The 13921-nt window shown below is 45.4% G+C and overlaps 1 protein-coding gene across 4 annotated transcripts in view; it reads left to right on the forward strand.

Moving 5' to 3' along the window:
* ARID1A (AT-rich interaction domain 1A) overlaps positions 1-13921 on the forward strand; it is a 62039-nt gene that overhangs the window by 11038 nt on the left and 37080 nt on the right. For all 4 annotated transcript variants that reach the window (XM_075774066.1, XM_075774065.1, XM_075774063.1 and 1 more), the window contains one exon: positions 13693-13905. In XM_075774066.1, the coding sequence (XP_075630181.1) occupies positions 13693-13905 (213 nt within the window). The remainder of the gene's footprint in view (positions 1-13692; positions 13906-13921) is intronic.

The following is a 13921-nucleotide window of genomic DNA, read 5'->3' on the forward strand; positions in this document are numbered from 1 at the left end:
TTAAATTAAATATCCCTGACTTTGGAGCAGACATTACTAATCAAGGAAAAGGCTTCCCATTCAAGGCCAGTTTACTGAGCGTGATCACGTGTTCCCAGAAACTGCCTTTTTTGTTGTGCTGTGGCTGCATGTGGTGTGTCGGTCTAAGGAGTCCTGGAGTCCTGCCCTTCCGGCTGGGGGGTACCTATGTGGGTCAGGGGGTTATTGTTTTTATTTAAAAAAAAAACAATGCCCCTAACTCATTTGCTTACTGTTGTATGGGGGGCATATGGCAACTGCAGTGCTTTGGATCCCCTGAAAAGGATTCAGGGCAGCGCTGCATAAAACAGATTTGGACCTTTTTTTGGTGTGTGGATAATCGAACAGTCCTGTGATAGGAAGCATTCAAGTATCAAAGTATCTCCATGTCTTTCAGTTTATTGTGATACACCAGCGAGGATAGTGTGAGCAGTTTTCCACGTCTCAGAAGCCTTTCCTTGCCTCCGCACCCTGCAACTGGGTGCATGGGAAATCTTCAGAGTAGGTGCTCAAAGCCGTATCTCTCAAAATCGAGGTTAATGCTATAACCACTAGATCATGCTTTCTCTCTCAACATGGGGTTACACCTGAACAGTTTTCTTTGATTTTATGAAAAATCGTATCGCTGGAAATGTTGTTTCTGGCTGCCTGTGGGCAGAACGTGGCTCCCCTGGAACAGGGCGCGTTAGTGGGGAAGGGACTTCCAGGTGGTGAGTGTGCTAACCCTGGATGAGGGTTCGTAATAGAAATGGCATTAAAAACACTTTTATTCAGCTCATGCTCTGGAGGAGAAGCAAAATGCCTGGCTATCTACTGTCTGCTCTTGGATGTGCAGAAGAGACCGACAGACCTATCCCAAATTATCCTACCTGCCTGTACTTTAAAGATACTTCTAAAGCACCTTCTCTGGCCTTCCTGTTCAGTTCACAAGGCATGACAGCGTTGCAAAAGCTTGTTTCCACGTTAATTGTGATTGATTACCTTGCAATCTAGGACAAGATTTCCTTTGAAAAGCTATATGCTGATTTGGTGTCAGGAATTAAAATCAGATGAAGTGATTAGTGTTCTATGAAATATCCCAGAGCAATTGAGTGCTCCTCAGCTTTCAACTGCATCTTGGCCCTTAACCCTTGCCTCCCTTCTCCTTCTCTGGAGCAAGGTGCTAAATCTGTTGTCCGCACGCTCAGGCGAATAACTCATTAGGTGTATTGTATCAGGAGATTGTGGTATAATTTGCTGCTGAGCTTCAAGAGTGTAGATTTACTGGCTTTAATGATGAATGCGAAGTGTGTTGAAAGTGCACTGTGTCAAGGCAGCAGTGATACTTGTACGGAATGGTGAACATGTATTAAGGTTAGCTTTGAATCTGATCACTCTGTAAATGGCAATAAACTGTTCAGAGTTGTCACTGCTGTCAAGGTACAGTCATGTCTCATCTTCCTTTTCTCATATGAGTTGTCTTACAGTTTCTTGTTATACCTGTTCCTGAAACCAGTGAAGACTTTGCAGCGTTGGCTGTTCCTCCTCCCCCCATGGCATTGGCACAGTTATGAATTTTTGTATCTTCTCGCCAGCTGCCAGCACACGCTCCTTTTAACTTGCTAAGCAACTCCCCACGTTGTTCGCTTTGCTTTAAAAGAAAGCCGGATTTTTCTGGACATAGATGGAATAAAAGCCCAAGGACAGAAGCGAGTGTGGTGGTGTGGACCCAGGCTTCAAAAAATCACTATAACCAAGGGCTGGTGGGCTTTTTTGTTTTGTTTTGTTTTTATTATTACTATTTTTAAATAACAATGACCATATGTCACTGCGGGGCTGGGGTTCATGTTGGGCTTGCCAGGTATACCGAACCTGAATCACGACATCATTGGCTTGATGAAGGCTCTAGTAGCGTGTCGTCACTGCTGTCTGGGAGCTGCCTTGGCTGCAGCTCCGAGTTTCTTGCCTACGTAGTCTTTTCATCTCCCCCAACCTCCTCTCCTCTTACCAACGCAGGCATGACAGCAGCTCTGCTTTCTGGATGCAAATAGATCATTTGGGTATAAATACTGCAGTTTGGTTGTTGCTTGCTACAAAGTTACTGAGTGCATCCTTGATAAATGCAGATGGTAACTTGTCATTACTGCAATTTTAAATATTTTTGGTTCCGTGGAACTGGAGTCTTGAAGGCTGAATTTTAAGGCTAAAATAAGAGAAGGCTCAATAAAAATTCACAAAAATAGCATCTGAATTTGTCAGCTGCTGTAATGAGAAGGGAAATAAGTTTTCTTCTTCTTCCTATTTGCAAAACAAAGCTTTGTTACCTTGTATCATGTTGGATCCCTCCTATAAAATACATTGGCGGTGTCAAGAGGGATGGACAGGGTTTAAGGTGTATTGAGTTGCTTCCTAGGGCGATGACACTAGGGCTAACCCTAGTGCAATACAAAATGTGCTCTGAACTCAGCTGCTACCCTGTAACTGAGGTATGTTTGAGATAACCCCTGAAGTAATTAGCGGATCACTACCCCAGGGCTCCTGGCTGGGATAAGGATGTGCCTTTGGGCAGTTCCAGCTGGCTGATCCCCACCGTCCCATCACAAAGCAGAGGTGATGTCCACCACTGAACTCTTGAGTTTGAATTCAAGGTCTGGAAGTTGTGCTAACTTAAACTGAGATTGCCTGTCTCTTCCACAGATTAGTTCCAAACCTCAGATTTCTTGGATTATTTAGATCTTCCTTTATCTTGCATTATAGACACTTCTAAATAAATTCAGTTACTCTGCAGAAGCAAGGGAGAGCCTGTGTAATTGTGAAATGTGGCCTGTAGAAACTACAGGCCCCGACATGCAGCTCTTATTAAACCAGGCAGCTGCTCTGGACAAGATGGAGCTGTGATGCTGAGATGAGGTAGCGTCCGACAGCTGTACCTCTCTCCTACCATGATGAGTGTGGCTGCATCCTCCTCTGTCATAGTGTTGTGTGCAGTAGGAGAGTTGGGGCTGCTGGAGTCCTGTCATGTTTTGGAGTCCTGAGCTGATCTGGAGATGTCTCCCGGGTGTGCCCTCACCAACCTGGCATGGGAAGAGGTCATGGCAAATTCCGCTTGTCCAGTTGAGTCTGTTCAGCCATCATTTATACTGGTGTAAAATGAGACAAATTTGCAAAGTGATGAGATACTCAAATACAGATTGAACTTTCAGACAGACACAAGTGGGTAGAAACCTGCAGTGCTGCATTTTACAGATGAAGAGCTAGCAAGAAATTGGTTTTAGAAAGCTAGGAGGCTATGCTGGAGGTGCCTGATCAACTCTGGAGTGTGCACCATTGGATTTCTGTGCAGAGAGCACTTTTAAAGAATTGGTAAAACTAACTTTACTCTGGAAAGTAAACTCCAGTGAGCCTCTTGCATTGGGTTGTCCTTCAGGCCTAAAGGGTTTGAAAGCGTCCACTGTGTTCAGTAGCAAAAGACATCGGTCCGTGAGATCGGTATTGCTTGTTTTAAAGGAAACGGGTTACAGAGAATTAGCTGAATGACTGAAGTTTGCCACAGTTCGCAGTTGTCTGTATTTATGAGGCTTCTGGAGCTCTTTCAGGTTTTCAGTGGTGCTTAGTGCAAATATTTTGCATCTTGCTAGCGATCTGGAACAGCTGCTCTCTTACTGATCGAAATTAGATCACTTAAGTAGTGGTGACAGTATAATTTTGCTTTTCCATCCTAGCCCTTCCTCCTCTTGCTTTTTTTTATGGCTTGCTCTTGGCCCGGTCCCATTTCTGTGGTACAACATGAGCTTGCTTGCTCCTTCTAGTGTGTAAGTAGGCCTGGAACGAAAATGCTGTAATAAGACACTTCACCGTCTTTTTGTTGACTTGCCTCCAGTTCATTAGAGCAGACGTAGGAGGTTGGCTAAACTTAAAGCCTGATTTAATATTCAGGAAGGAAATTTTCTTTCCATCTTAAAAGGATCACCACCTCATTACAACTATCATATGTTCCTTGGGATCATCTCCCATGGAGCTGAGATGCAGTTTTCTTTACATCTTGGTGTTGCTTAGATTTTGGGAGGAGTCAACGCTTCGGGAATCTTGGGGCGAATTGGTTGAATAGCGTGCTTCTAAAGTGAGTTGAAGTCTGAGAGTGAGGGGATAGCTAGTTACCCAGTTATTTGGACAGAAGGAAATTATATTTTCTTCCTTAAATATAAGTTGAAATTATTTGAGGTGTTGGAGATCACACTGCCCATCTAAATACCAAACTGTGTATTCTGACTCCAGCTACCTGTGAAATGTCTGAACATTTCACTAGTCTCCAGCTATTGCAAAAGAATCATAATCCTTTGTTAATTTTGAGTGCATTTAATTCAGTAAATAGTCTTTTTCAGAACCTCCTGCCATGTTAACATAACCACGTAAGTAGTTGTGAGCTCCTGCTTCTACATCAGTGTCTCTTTGATAAAGAAGGAAACGGTTGCCTGGCCAAGCCTCCTGGTCTGGGCTGGGTTGTCAGATAGGGACAAGGAGTGTCGTCCAGCCTGCCATGGAGAGCGAGAGCAAGCCGTGCCATGGGCAGACTCAGCCTAGGCTTGGGCTTTTCTCTTCCCTGCCATTCAGAGCCCCTGCAAAGGCATTACATGATGGTATTTTGAAACAACGTGGATGTTTAGTCACATTGGTGTCAAAAGAGAGATGGAGGGAGAGGGAAATGAATCTTCTGGTTGTTGCCTAATTTTCAGGTGGTGGTGGATCCCTTGTGCTGTTTCCACAAGGATGTGTGCCAAGCCTGCAGACAGGAGAGGTGTCTCTGAGGCCATGAGGCTGTCATGTTGCTTGTGCATCTAGGGAGGACGAGGGTACTCTGTGAACCTGGCTGTGGGCAAGGCTCGGCCTGGTGCTAACTTGGCATAAAAACAAAGCAGTTTCCCCCCTCTTCCAGGTCAGCCCACCTCAGTGTAAATCTTACTTCAGGTCCTTTTGTGCTACAGCTTTTCCCAAGTCCAGAAAAATGCCCTCTTAATGTGAGCATGCATCTGCCTTTGAGTAGATCCTGAGGACTGCAGAAAACCAGTTGTGTGTTGTCTTTCGATGTGATAGTGGTTAAATACTCTGTCGAGGGTCCTGAGAGATACCCAACATGGTGTGATAAGCAGCGTGGCCATGTGTCAGAGAGAACAACAGACTGAAGAAAGGAACTGAAATCCAGAGCCTCAATAAGCTAGATTTGTTGAATTTGTTAAGGAGGACTTAAAGTCAGGCTGGGAAGGAGAGATGAAATCATTAAATGCACTTTGTTTAAAACCCAGGCAGGCTTGGCACCTTTCTGCCCTTACCTTCTAAAAAACCAGAAAAAACCCAGAACTCTGCTTGTACTTGGGCACGAAGGCTGTACCTCTGTCGGGTTATTTCCAGTGAGGCTTTGAGGTGGGGCTCTCATTTCACATCCCCACCAGTTCACCTTCTGATTGACTTCTTTCAGGAATAAAATGTTCCATAATGATACATCCTGTAAGCAAAACTCTGGTCAGTTTTAATCAATTTGAAGAGTATTAGTAAGAGTGGTGCTTAGGAAAGTCCTCAGAGATGTGTGGACTGGCCTCTTGCTGAGAAATGTTAATAGGGTAATTACTGAATTGTTTTTAGCCAGGAAGATATAGTTCACAGTATAGCTGCTTGGAGAAAACTTATTCATCTTTTTTTTTCACTGGTAAAACTTAGTATCCTGCATTTACAGAAAATCTCTCCATAAGAACTGGTGTAATAAATGTATAATCGAGGAAAGGAGGAACATTTAACAGGGCTGATTTTAAATTTATGGGAGGTCGAAGTAACTCTTGGTTAGAAGCAGGTGACTGAAGTAATTTGGAAAATGTCCTGTTTTCCTTTTGTGTGGAGCATTAGTTTATTCTGAGGTCTGTGTGTTAGCAGAAGATTAGAGGAATAGAAAGTGTCTTCGGTCAAACTCTGACCTACTAGAAAAAGTCAGAAGAAAAACCAGGCTCCCTCTAGTTGCAGAACTGAAACTATTGAGCAGAGGTCAGTTATCTGGACACTTTGGCAACCAGTAATTTAATCTGCATTGGCCACAGATAATGAGATAGTGATAAGTTGCCTCTTGGTTACGTATTAAAATCTGTTAGATTCTAGGATTTGTGGGGGTGAGATGGGGAGTTTAATTTTTGCGTAGCTTACATAAAAATTGATTTGTTCTGTGAGTTTCCTAAAGGGTGGGTGTTTGTAACCCTGAAACCAAACCTGTGCTATATTCCAAAAGTCAGGTGTTGGTACCCCAAGCTTATAGGTATGAGGCCCATTACTGGAACAAGGTGTGGGAGATTGGAGAGGACGACATGTAGGGAACTCTGAAGCAGAGGGTGTTTCTTTGTTTGCTGTTGTTGGCCTGATACTTGCAGGAGTCGAGTACTGCCTCGCAGAAGTGTTGGCTTTGGTCTACTGTGGGTCCTTGTTTCCCAAAGCGATGGGTAGGCAGGGAAAGTAAGTGATGGGTGCTGAGCAGTGCTGGTGCAGGCTTGGTGTGGTGTTGTGCTTATGCTGAGGGACTGAAGGAAGTTGGTGGATTTCTCAAGTTTAAAAAAGGGAGGAGAAAAGAAAAAAAGGAAGTGCACATTTCTATGAAGATCTCAGTAAAACATGCTTGTCGATTAAACTGTCCTGGTGAGACACTTGACACGCTTCAATATAGTGTTTACCATGGGGTTTTCTAGGGGTTCTGTCTTCTGGGGGCATCTTCATCTACTACAGGAGGATCTTTCTTTTTATCTTAACTTTAATTTCCCCTCACCCTCTTCCATCTCTCTTTAAAAGCAGACCACCATAAGAAGAGAGGCAAGGAGGTATGACCCAGTGCACTGGCCCTTCAGAAGACTATAAAAGGCAGCAAGTTCTGGCTGGGATATTGACCTTAGCACAGCCAGTTGCACCTTAAATAGATCAGATGAAAGTGTTCATCTCTGGAAGATGAACTGTGTTTGCCCACGAAGGAGGACAGTTGTTAGTTTGTGCTCGTTTCTCAGCTTGAACTCTCTAGACTGGTTACGGAGGGATTGGAGTAGCTTGTGCGTGGAGTGTCAGGAGATCTGGACAGGCCTGAAAGCGTCTGAATTGCAAACTTGAGGCATAAGAGTGACTGGCTGAAAGTGGGGTTTGCTGAAGCATCTTGTGTTGCCTGTTGGATATCACTGTGTTCCCCCCGTCCCCGTGACTTCTGTTTTCTCAGTGACATCATAATGTCGCTGTGGTTGGATGATGTTCCGAGGGAGCAACTGCCTGCTTCTGTCAGTCTTTCGGTGGGTGTGAATCGTCAAGAGCCTGCTTGGTACTGATGGGTCCCAAGGCTTCGCACCACGTTGGGGCAATCCCTCCTGCGTTTTCATACGTGTTCGTGAGTATCTGTGCTTTATGTGTGGGTACCGTCACACCTAATACAGCTTAATGCTGGTGAGTACGCGGAAAATAGAGTTTGTGTGGACCAAGGCACTGGTGCCTTGATGCTGCAGGCAGTGTAACTCTGATAGTGCCCTTTGAACTTGAAAATGTGGCAGAGGTTTAGTCTAGGGAGAGGCCTTAGAGGTGGGAGTTCAAATCCGCTCACCCCTGGAGGCAGTGTGGATGTGGCGTGCTAATGGTGTTGGATGTTGGGACCTCCAAGACCTGCCCCAGCCTTGGTGTCTCATGGCAGCCTGAGCTCTTGGTAGCCCCAGAGGACGTGGAACGTACTGGGAACGGCAAAGGTCAGTGCAGCCTCTCTGCTTTTTAGGAACATTAACGCTCAGCTGATAAAGCCTCTTGGCAGCCTTGCACTTGATACCAGGTATTTTTCCTGAGTGATTCTCTGTTTGCCATGACTCTTGTGTGGAGGTTCCCCTGCCTGCCTTGGCATGGCTGGTGTTTCTCAGTGGGGTGGAAGGCACAGGAAAAAAACAGGCAGGGAAAGCTGCTGGGTTTGAACCCGGGTCTTTTTCATGAGCCACTGTGGGTATTACCAGCCTGTTAAGCTGGTGCTGCTGTTGCTGATTTTCTGCTTCATACTGGTTGCTGATTTTGATAGAAATGGCTCAGAAAGGTTGGGGGGAGCATGGGTGGGTTTATTCTCTTGCCTGGTTTCAATGATTAAAGCCAATATGACCATGATCCCAGCTGACTAATTCTTAGAGAAAATTACTCCCCTTTCCTAGCACTGTCCATCACTAATATAATTTTTATAGCCAACATGGCAATCTGCTTTGTAACCTCACTGAACTGCAGAGACTCCTTCCTCTTGTCTTTGGGTACCGAGGAGTTGGAGACACGAGGAAAGAGCATGCTCTTCTACCTGGACCTAGTTTCTTCACTTCAGTAAGATCCCATCCGACTTCAGCCTTGGGGAGGTGAGCAGTTCATTCTCTGAGCCTGCAGAAGGATGTTAACCAGCACCGGCGCTGGTCGACGTCTTCTCAGCTTGGCAACTTCCAGATCTCCGGGGTTCGGTGGTCCCCAGGCTTCGGCGGTCCCCGTCCTCCAGCCAGCCTGACGATGGTGGGGGAGCAGCTGCCGCCTCTGGCTGAATTTGCAGGGCCCGGTCCGGCTGGTCTTTGTACCGGCGCTCAGCAGCCAAACAATAGTTTGTGCTCGCGGGGCCATGTGGCGAGTCACGTGCGCCGTGCTGTTTCTGCCGGGGTCCTTGCCCATCTGTTCTCGGCTCTTTCTGGGTTATCAGGCGCTGGTCCAAGTCCTCGCAGGCAGCCAGCTCCATGGCCAGAGATTACGAGCACTAACCTTCCTGGCAGGAGTGGTGTGGCTTTGCTTTTATGCAGATTAGCCATGTGCTTCTCACTTCAAGGCGTTCCACAGGAAAAGACGTTTCCTGTGTTTGGTTCTCGGTGGGCGGCTCCAGCGTGTTGTACCGGCCGGGGCCGAGCCTGTGCGCAGCGAGTGGGCTTGGGAGAGGGATTACGGCGTGCTGCCCCCCCTTCCCCTTCCACCTCCACTGCTACGTCACCACAACACAACCACACGCGCGCTCATACTGTTGGTGTCATTCATTCAGTGCCAAGATTGCTTTAAAAAATTCCCTTGGCCCCAGTTCAAACAGGAGTACAGCTGGGATGTGTTAGATTTTAGGCAGTCTGCCCTCAATTTGAGATGAGTTATAAATAGCAGTGCCGACTTCCTTAACTACCACTCTCCGAGGTAAAATGCAGGTTAATTACTGTGGGAATCAATTAGGGCTTCTCTCGGTTAAACAGCCAGTAATGCTTTTTATTATTTTTTATCACAAAAAATGGACAGCAAATCTGGTCAGGAAAAGATTTCAGATCCAAGGTGAGAGCTTAGGGCTTTTTTATTATTCTTTTGGCCTTTCCAGGTTTTTTTTTGGGCAGCTGAGGAAACCAGTTGTGGCCAAATACCCACGTTTGCCAATAATTGAATGATGCTGATTTGAAACTGGAGAGTTTAGCAAATGACTCTCCTTCCTTTTCTTCCTCTGGCGTAATAAAATACAAATATGTAATAAGGTAATCGGGAAAGTCAGAGTTACATTTTTCTGTACAGCTGCAGAGGGTTTGGCTCTTGCTTCCGAAGTGGGATTTGCCTCTTCCTTTTACTCATTTTCCTGCTGGGACCATTAAGCAAGTCCCCTCCAGTTTAACCAAACTGTTCTTTTGAGAGGCCAAATTCTCTTCTACCGGACAAAATCTGAAAAGAATTGTTTGTGGAATTCTCTGCTTAGAAGCTTTTTTTTTTTTTTTTTTTTTTTTTTAGGACAACTCTGGCATGGTTTTTGAAGAATAGCTGGTTTTCACGATGCCGTTTCATTTTAGGGGTCTGTCATCCTTTACATTACACATACCGATTTGGAGAGCTTTTGAACTCTGCAATTTAAGCTCGCTTTGGGCTTGCTGTTACAAGCTCTTAGTCTAGAAATATCTTAAATTTTCTTGAAAGCTCAGCAGTTTCTCTGGAGCACCGGCTTATGGTCGTTTTCATTACACACCACACCAAACAACTTTGCTTTTGAAAGTTTGACTGGTGACAGGACTATGTTTTCCCAAGTTTTGGTACTTAACAGTGTTATAAAACAGCAGAGATACAAGATTGAAGGGAGAATAGAAGCAATTTCTGTGAATGCAAGGAGGTGTAAGCAGGGGGTCTGGACTTCAGTGATCAAGGAGCAACACTTTCTCTCAATTATGTCTCTCTGTGGCAGGGCCTTTGCTTTTGAAGTGTAATCACAGTAATCTACTCCTGTGGTTTCCTATTGAAAGGATTTCCCATGTATCGGTCCAGAGAAGAATCTCCGGCCTTTTGCAGTCGGAGTTTGGTATTTCCTTATTTATCCTGAAGTGTTCTTGCAGGCGAATGGGCGTCCCTTCCTCTTGGCTTACCCATCTCGTGTAATAGGGGTGTTCAAAGGAGCCGTGTTACCTCCTCTCCCCCCAAAGTCTTTGCACGAGCTCTTGGATCGATCCGCACTTCACTGCGTTTCAACTTTGACTGTTCTTTTCTTGTAGTAGTTAAATTACCTAAAAGGATTGAGATAGCAGATTCAAGTAGACTTCCTGGTGGTAGGCTCTTTAAGCCAGAGCAACGCTGCTAAGAGGAGAGCAGTTAAAGCCCTGTCAGCAAGAGAGATGTGTGTCTTTAATGGGAGATTTTGAAGGAGGAAACAATGCATTGCAGTATTTGAGATGTACATGGCAGCCCCAGGGAGCATGAATTAGCCTGTTGGTTTGCAGGAATGTGTGTATGAAGTAGTTCCTTCATTAGAGATTAATTGGCGTTTACATTTCTTCTGCTTATAGAATTTTATCTATAAGGCTGTAATTTAGAGTGATGCTCTTCATGTTTGTTTTTAGCATCCTCTGTGTGCTAGGGCCTTGTGGAAGAGTGGCAGTTCAAAGCAGCGCAGTTTGGAAGCATGTTGTATACTCCTACGCTGAGCAATCAAGGTGACGACTTGGTCACATCCTGGAAATATGTTTGGGTTTTGTGTGTTGGGTTTTTTCTTTTCTCTTTTTTTTTATGGCTGCATAAACAGTTCCAAATGTTTCTTGAAGTTTTTTAACAGTCATCATGCTTCCTGTAGGAGTCATGGAAAAGTGGATCTTCACCTTGTTTCTATCCTTCCTGAAGATATGGTTAGCTTTGTGGGTGACCGCAGACAAGAAAATCTGTGCAGGGGAGGCAGCATGTGGTGTGTGTGTATTTAAAAAAAATCAAAATGAAAAAAAAAATAAAAATCCCCGAACAGGGGATTTGAGAAGCCGCCCTTGCTAGCGGGTTGCGAAGGTGAGGTAACAACCAGGAGGAAGCAAGTAACAAACGGAAAAGGTGCTGAAATGTTTAGTCAGTAACCCTGACGTTGCACTTGATCAGGTAGGAGGAGGAAGGAGGTGTATGTTTGGGGGGTGACTTGTCAGAAGCTAGGGGCTGGGAAGCACTCGGGGGGGCACCGTTTTTACATAGCAAAGAAGATAATGTGGGGAGGGAAGAGATGTCAGTCATCTAAGGTGACGTCCACCAGGCAAGACTCCGGAAGGGTTAGGGACAATTGCATGAAAGATGTAAACTCAGTTTGCACCCATTAGGGTGTAGGGAAGCTTCGCATGGGTGCTGCCATTCAGGAGGTAAGTCACTGGAGCTCTGAGGAATTCAGACTACAGCCATCAAGATGTCTTTTTTTTTTTTTTTTCCCCCCTCCTTTTTTTTTCCCCTGACTCCCTGAATGGACGCGCCTCTTCAGCGCATGGTATCAAACCCCAAGTGGGTGGATGGCGTGGTTGGTCTGCAGGGTACAGCCATTCAGGAGTGCAGGGATCTGGGGCTCCTCTGAGGTCCTGCAGCCTCTGTCCGTGTTACTCCTCAGCAGTAGCATCTGTGAGAGACTGAATATAAAACATAACTTTTTCAGAATGGTTTTAGTATGAGTATGGATGAAAATGGAAACATCCAGCACAGTCGAGTGTGGCAGGGCCTCTAAAATCTGCCTCGATAGAGAGAATCATGCTGGTGCCATTGGTGCCATGCATGTGGTCGTTTGTTAACAGCTTCCATGGGACGGCAAACACTGTTTGCAGGGGCTGAGCTGGAGTGGAGGAGGGGACTTGGACCTGGTTCTTAATTGATTTGTGCCGTATTTGTGCAAATTTCTCTAAGGGAGCCTGATTTCAGTTGGGTGGGTAGCCCCCCCCCCTCCCCTTACCATAAACGGGGTGTTTCTCCTGCCATCTACATTAAATCCGCTCCCCATGGCCCAGCTCCCATCACCCCACAAGAGTACCATTAACTCCCCGTTGCGCCCCTACTTACTTCTCTTTGGCGTGGGCTCGGTGCTGTGTGGCTTGCCTGGCAGGCAAGACGTAGCAGACAGCTGGTCAAACAAATGTTTTCAGGGTCTGTGTGTTGGGACTTCAAGCTGTGCTGGCTGTTGGGGTAGGATTTTCTGAAGTGTAGCATACTGCATGAACTTTTTTTTTCCTAGGAGGGGTGGATTCTGCAAACATAACTGAAATACTGTTCTAGTCTCTGGGATTCTTTCAGGTTTCCAGCAGGAGCTGGCTTTGTGCGATATTTGCTTGTGCAGGCCTGTAGTGCCACTCCTCAAGCACCTGATCTCAGCAAGAGAGGGTGGATCTGTACAAATACCACCCTAGGGCTAGTTGCAGGAAGGAATGGTGTAATAGAGAGTCCATTGTCATGGTGATCTGGTGGAAAACATCTAATTGGTATTAGTTAGGTCATCAGGAGATCAGTGAACAATTCTTATTCAGTCCAAGTGATGGAGGTTAAAGACTGCGCCTGGGATTCATTTAGAGGTCACTACACCAAAACAGGCTGATGGCAGTTCTTGCTTTAGTGTGGGAATAGCACTGCCTAGGTAGAAAGACTGTTTTGAGGTTCGTATTATTTGTAGGAAATTTGATTGGTTATTCTTCTGTCTCGGCTCCAGGCAGGGGTAGTACAGATTAGGAAGTCCTAGGAAAGTTGCATTTGTTCACTCGTCTCATCATGTCTGCTCTAAAACTTGGGGACCTGACTTTCAAGGGTGACCTTTTTTTTCATGCATCTGAAGAAATTTGATTTAGAAACCCTTATTCTACCAAAGGCAGCAGACACAAAGCACATGTTAAAAAAGAAAAAAACCACCAAAAACTAGAACTGCAGTCTTGAGCGCTGTGAATGTCAGTAACACTGCCCAGTGTTACTACATCAATATGGATTAATTGAAATGCATAAGTGTAAATTAACAGCCTGTAGTGTTTTGGGAGACCTTGTTATATGTGAAAGAAGCAGTGTTTCTTGTGAATATTTAATTTTTCAGCCTAAATTTACCTTGTTGTGGAATATCTGTGCATTAAACTGCTACGTACTATGGGGAAAAGCCACTTGAACTGATAATTCGTCTTTCTTAATGATCTTTCCCCCATTCTTTCCTGTCCTCCGGCCACGGGAGATATGTCAGCATAAAATGACGACTTCTCATTGGGTTTGTTCTTTGTGAAACGTCTGGGTTTGAAAGGGCAGCAGGAATCGTGCTGTAATTCAGAATATAACTGTAGGGTTTAGCACCTGAGAAGAGACAGATGAGCTTCTGCTTCTCTGCCCCAACCTGTTGAAGTTTTCTTCTGGGGTTTTTGGGAAGTTGTGAATGATTCCTATACGTAGCTGGATGTGCATCATGTGTTGTAACTTGCTTTGCAGCCTTCAAGCCCGATGGATCAGATGGGGAAGATGAGACCTCAGCCATATGGAGGAAACAACCCATACACACAACAACAGGGACCTCAGGCGGGGCCGCAGCAAGGACATGGCTATCCAGGACAGCCGTATGGGCCACAAACTCCCCAGAGATATCCCATGGGAATGCAAAGCAGGACGCAAAGTACAATGGGCAGCATCTCATATGCACAGCAGGTAGAGCACCCAAGCT

Source organism: Balearica regulorum, chromosome 22, assembly GCF_011004875.1.
Source record: "Balearica regulorum gibbericeps isolate bBalReg1 chromosome 22, bBalReg1.pri, whole genome shotgun sequence".
Taxonomy (NCBI): Eukaryota; Metazoa; Chordata; class Aves; order Gruiformes; family Gruidae; genus Balearica; species Balearica regulorum.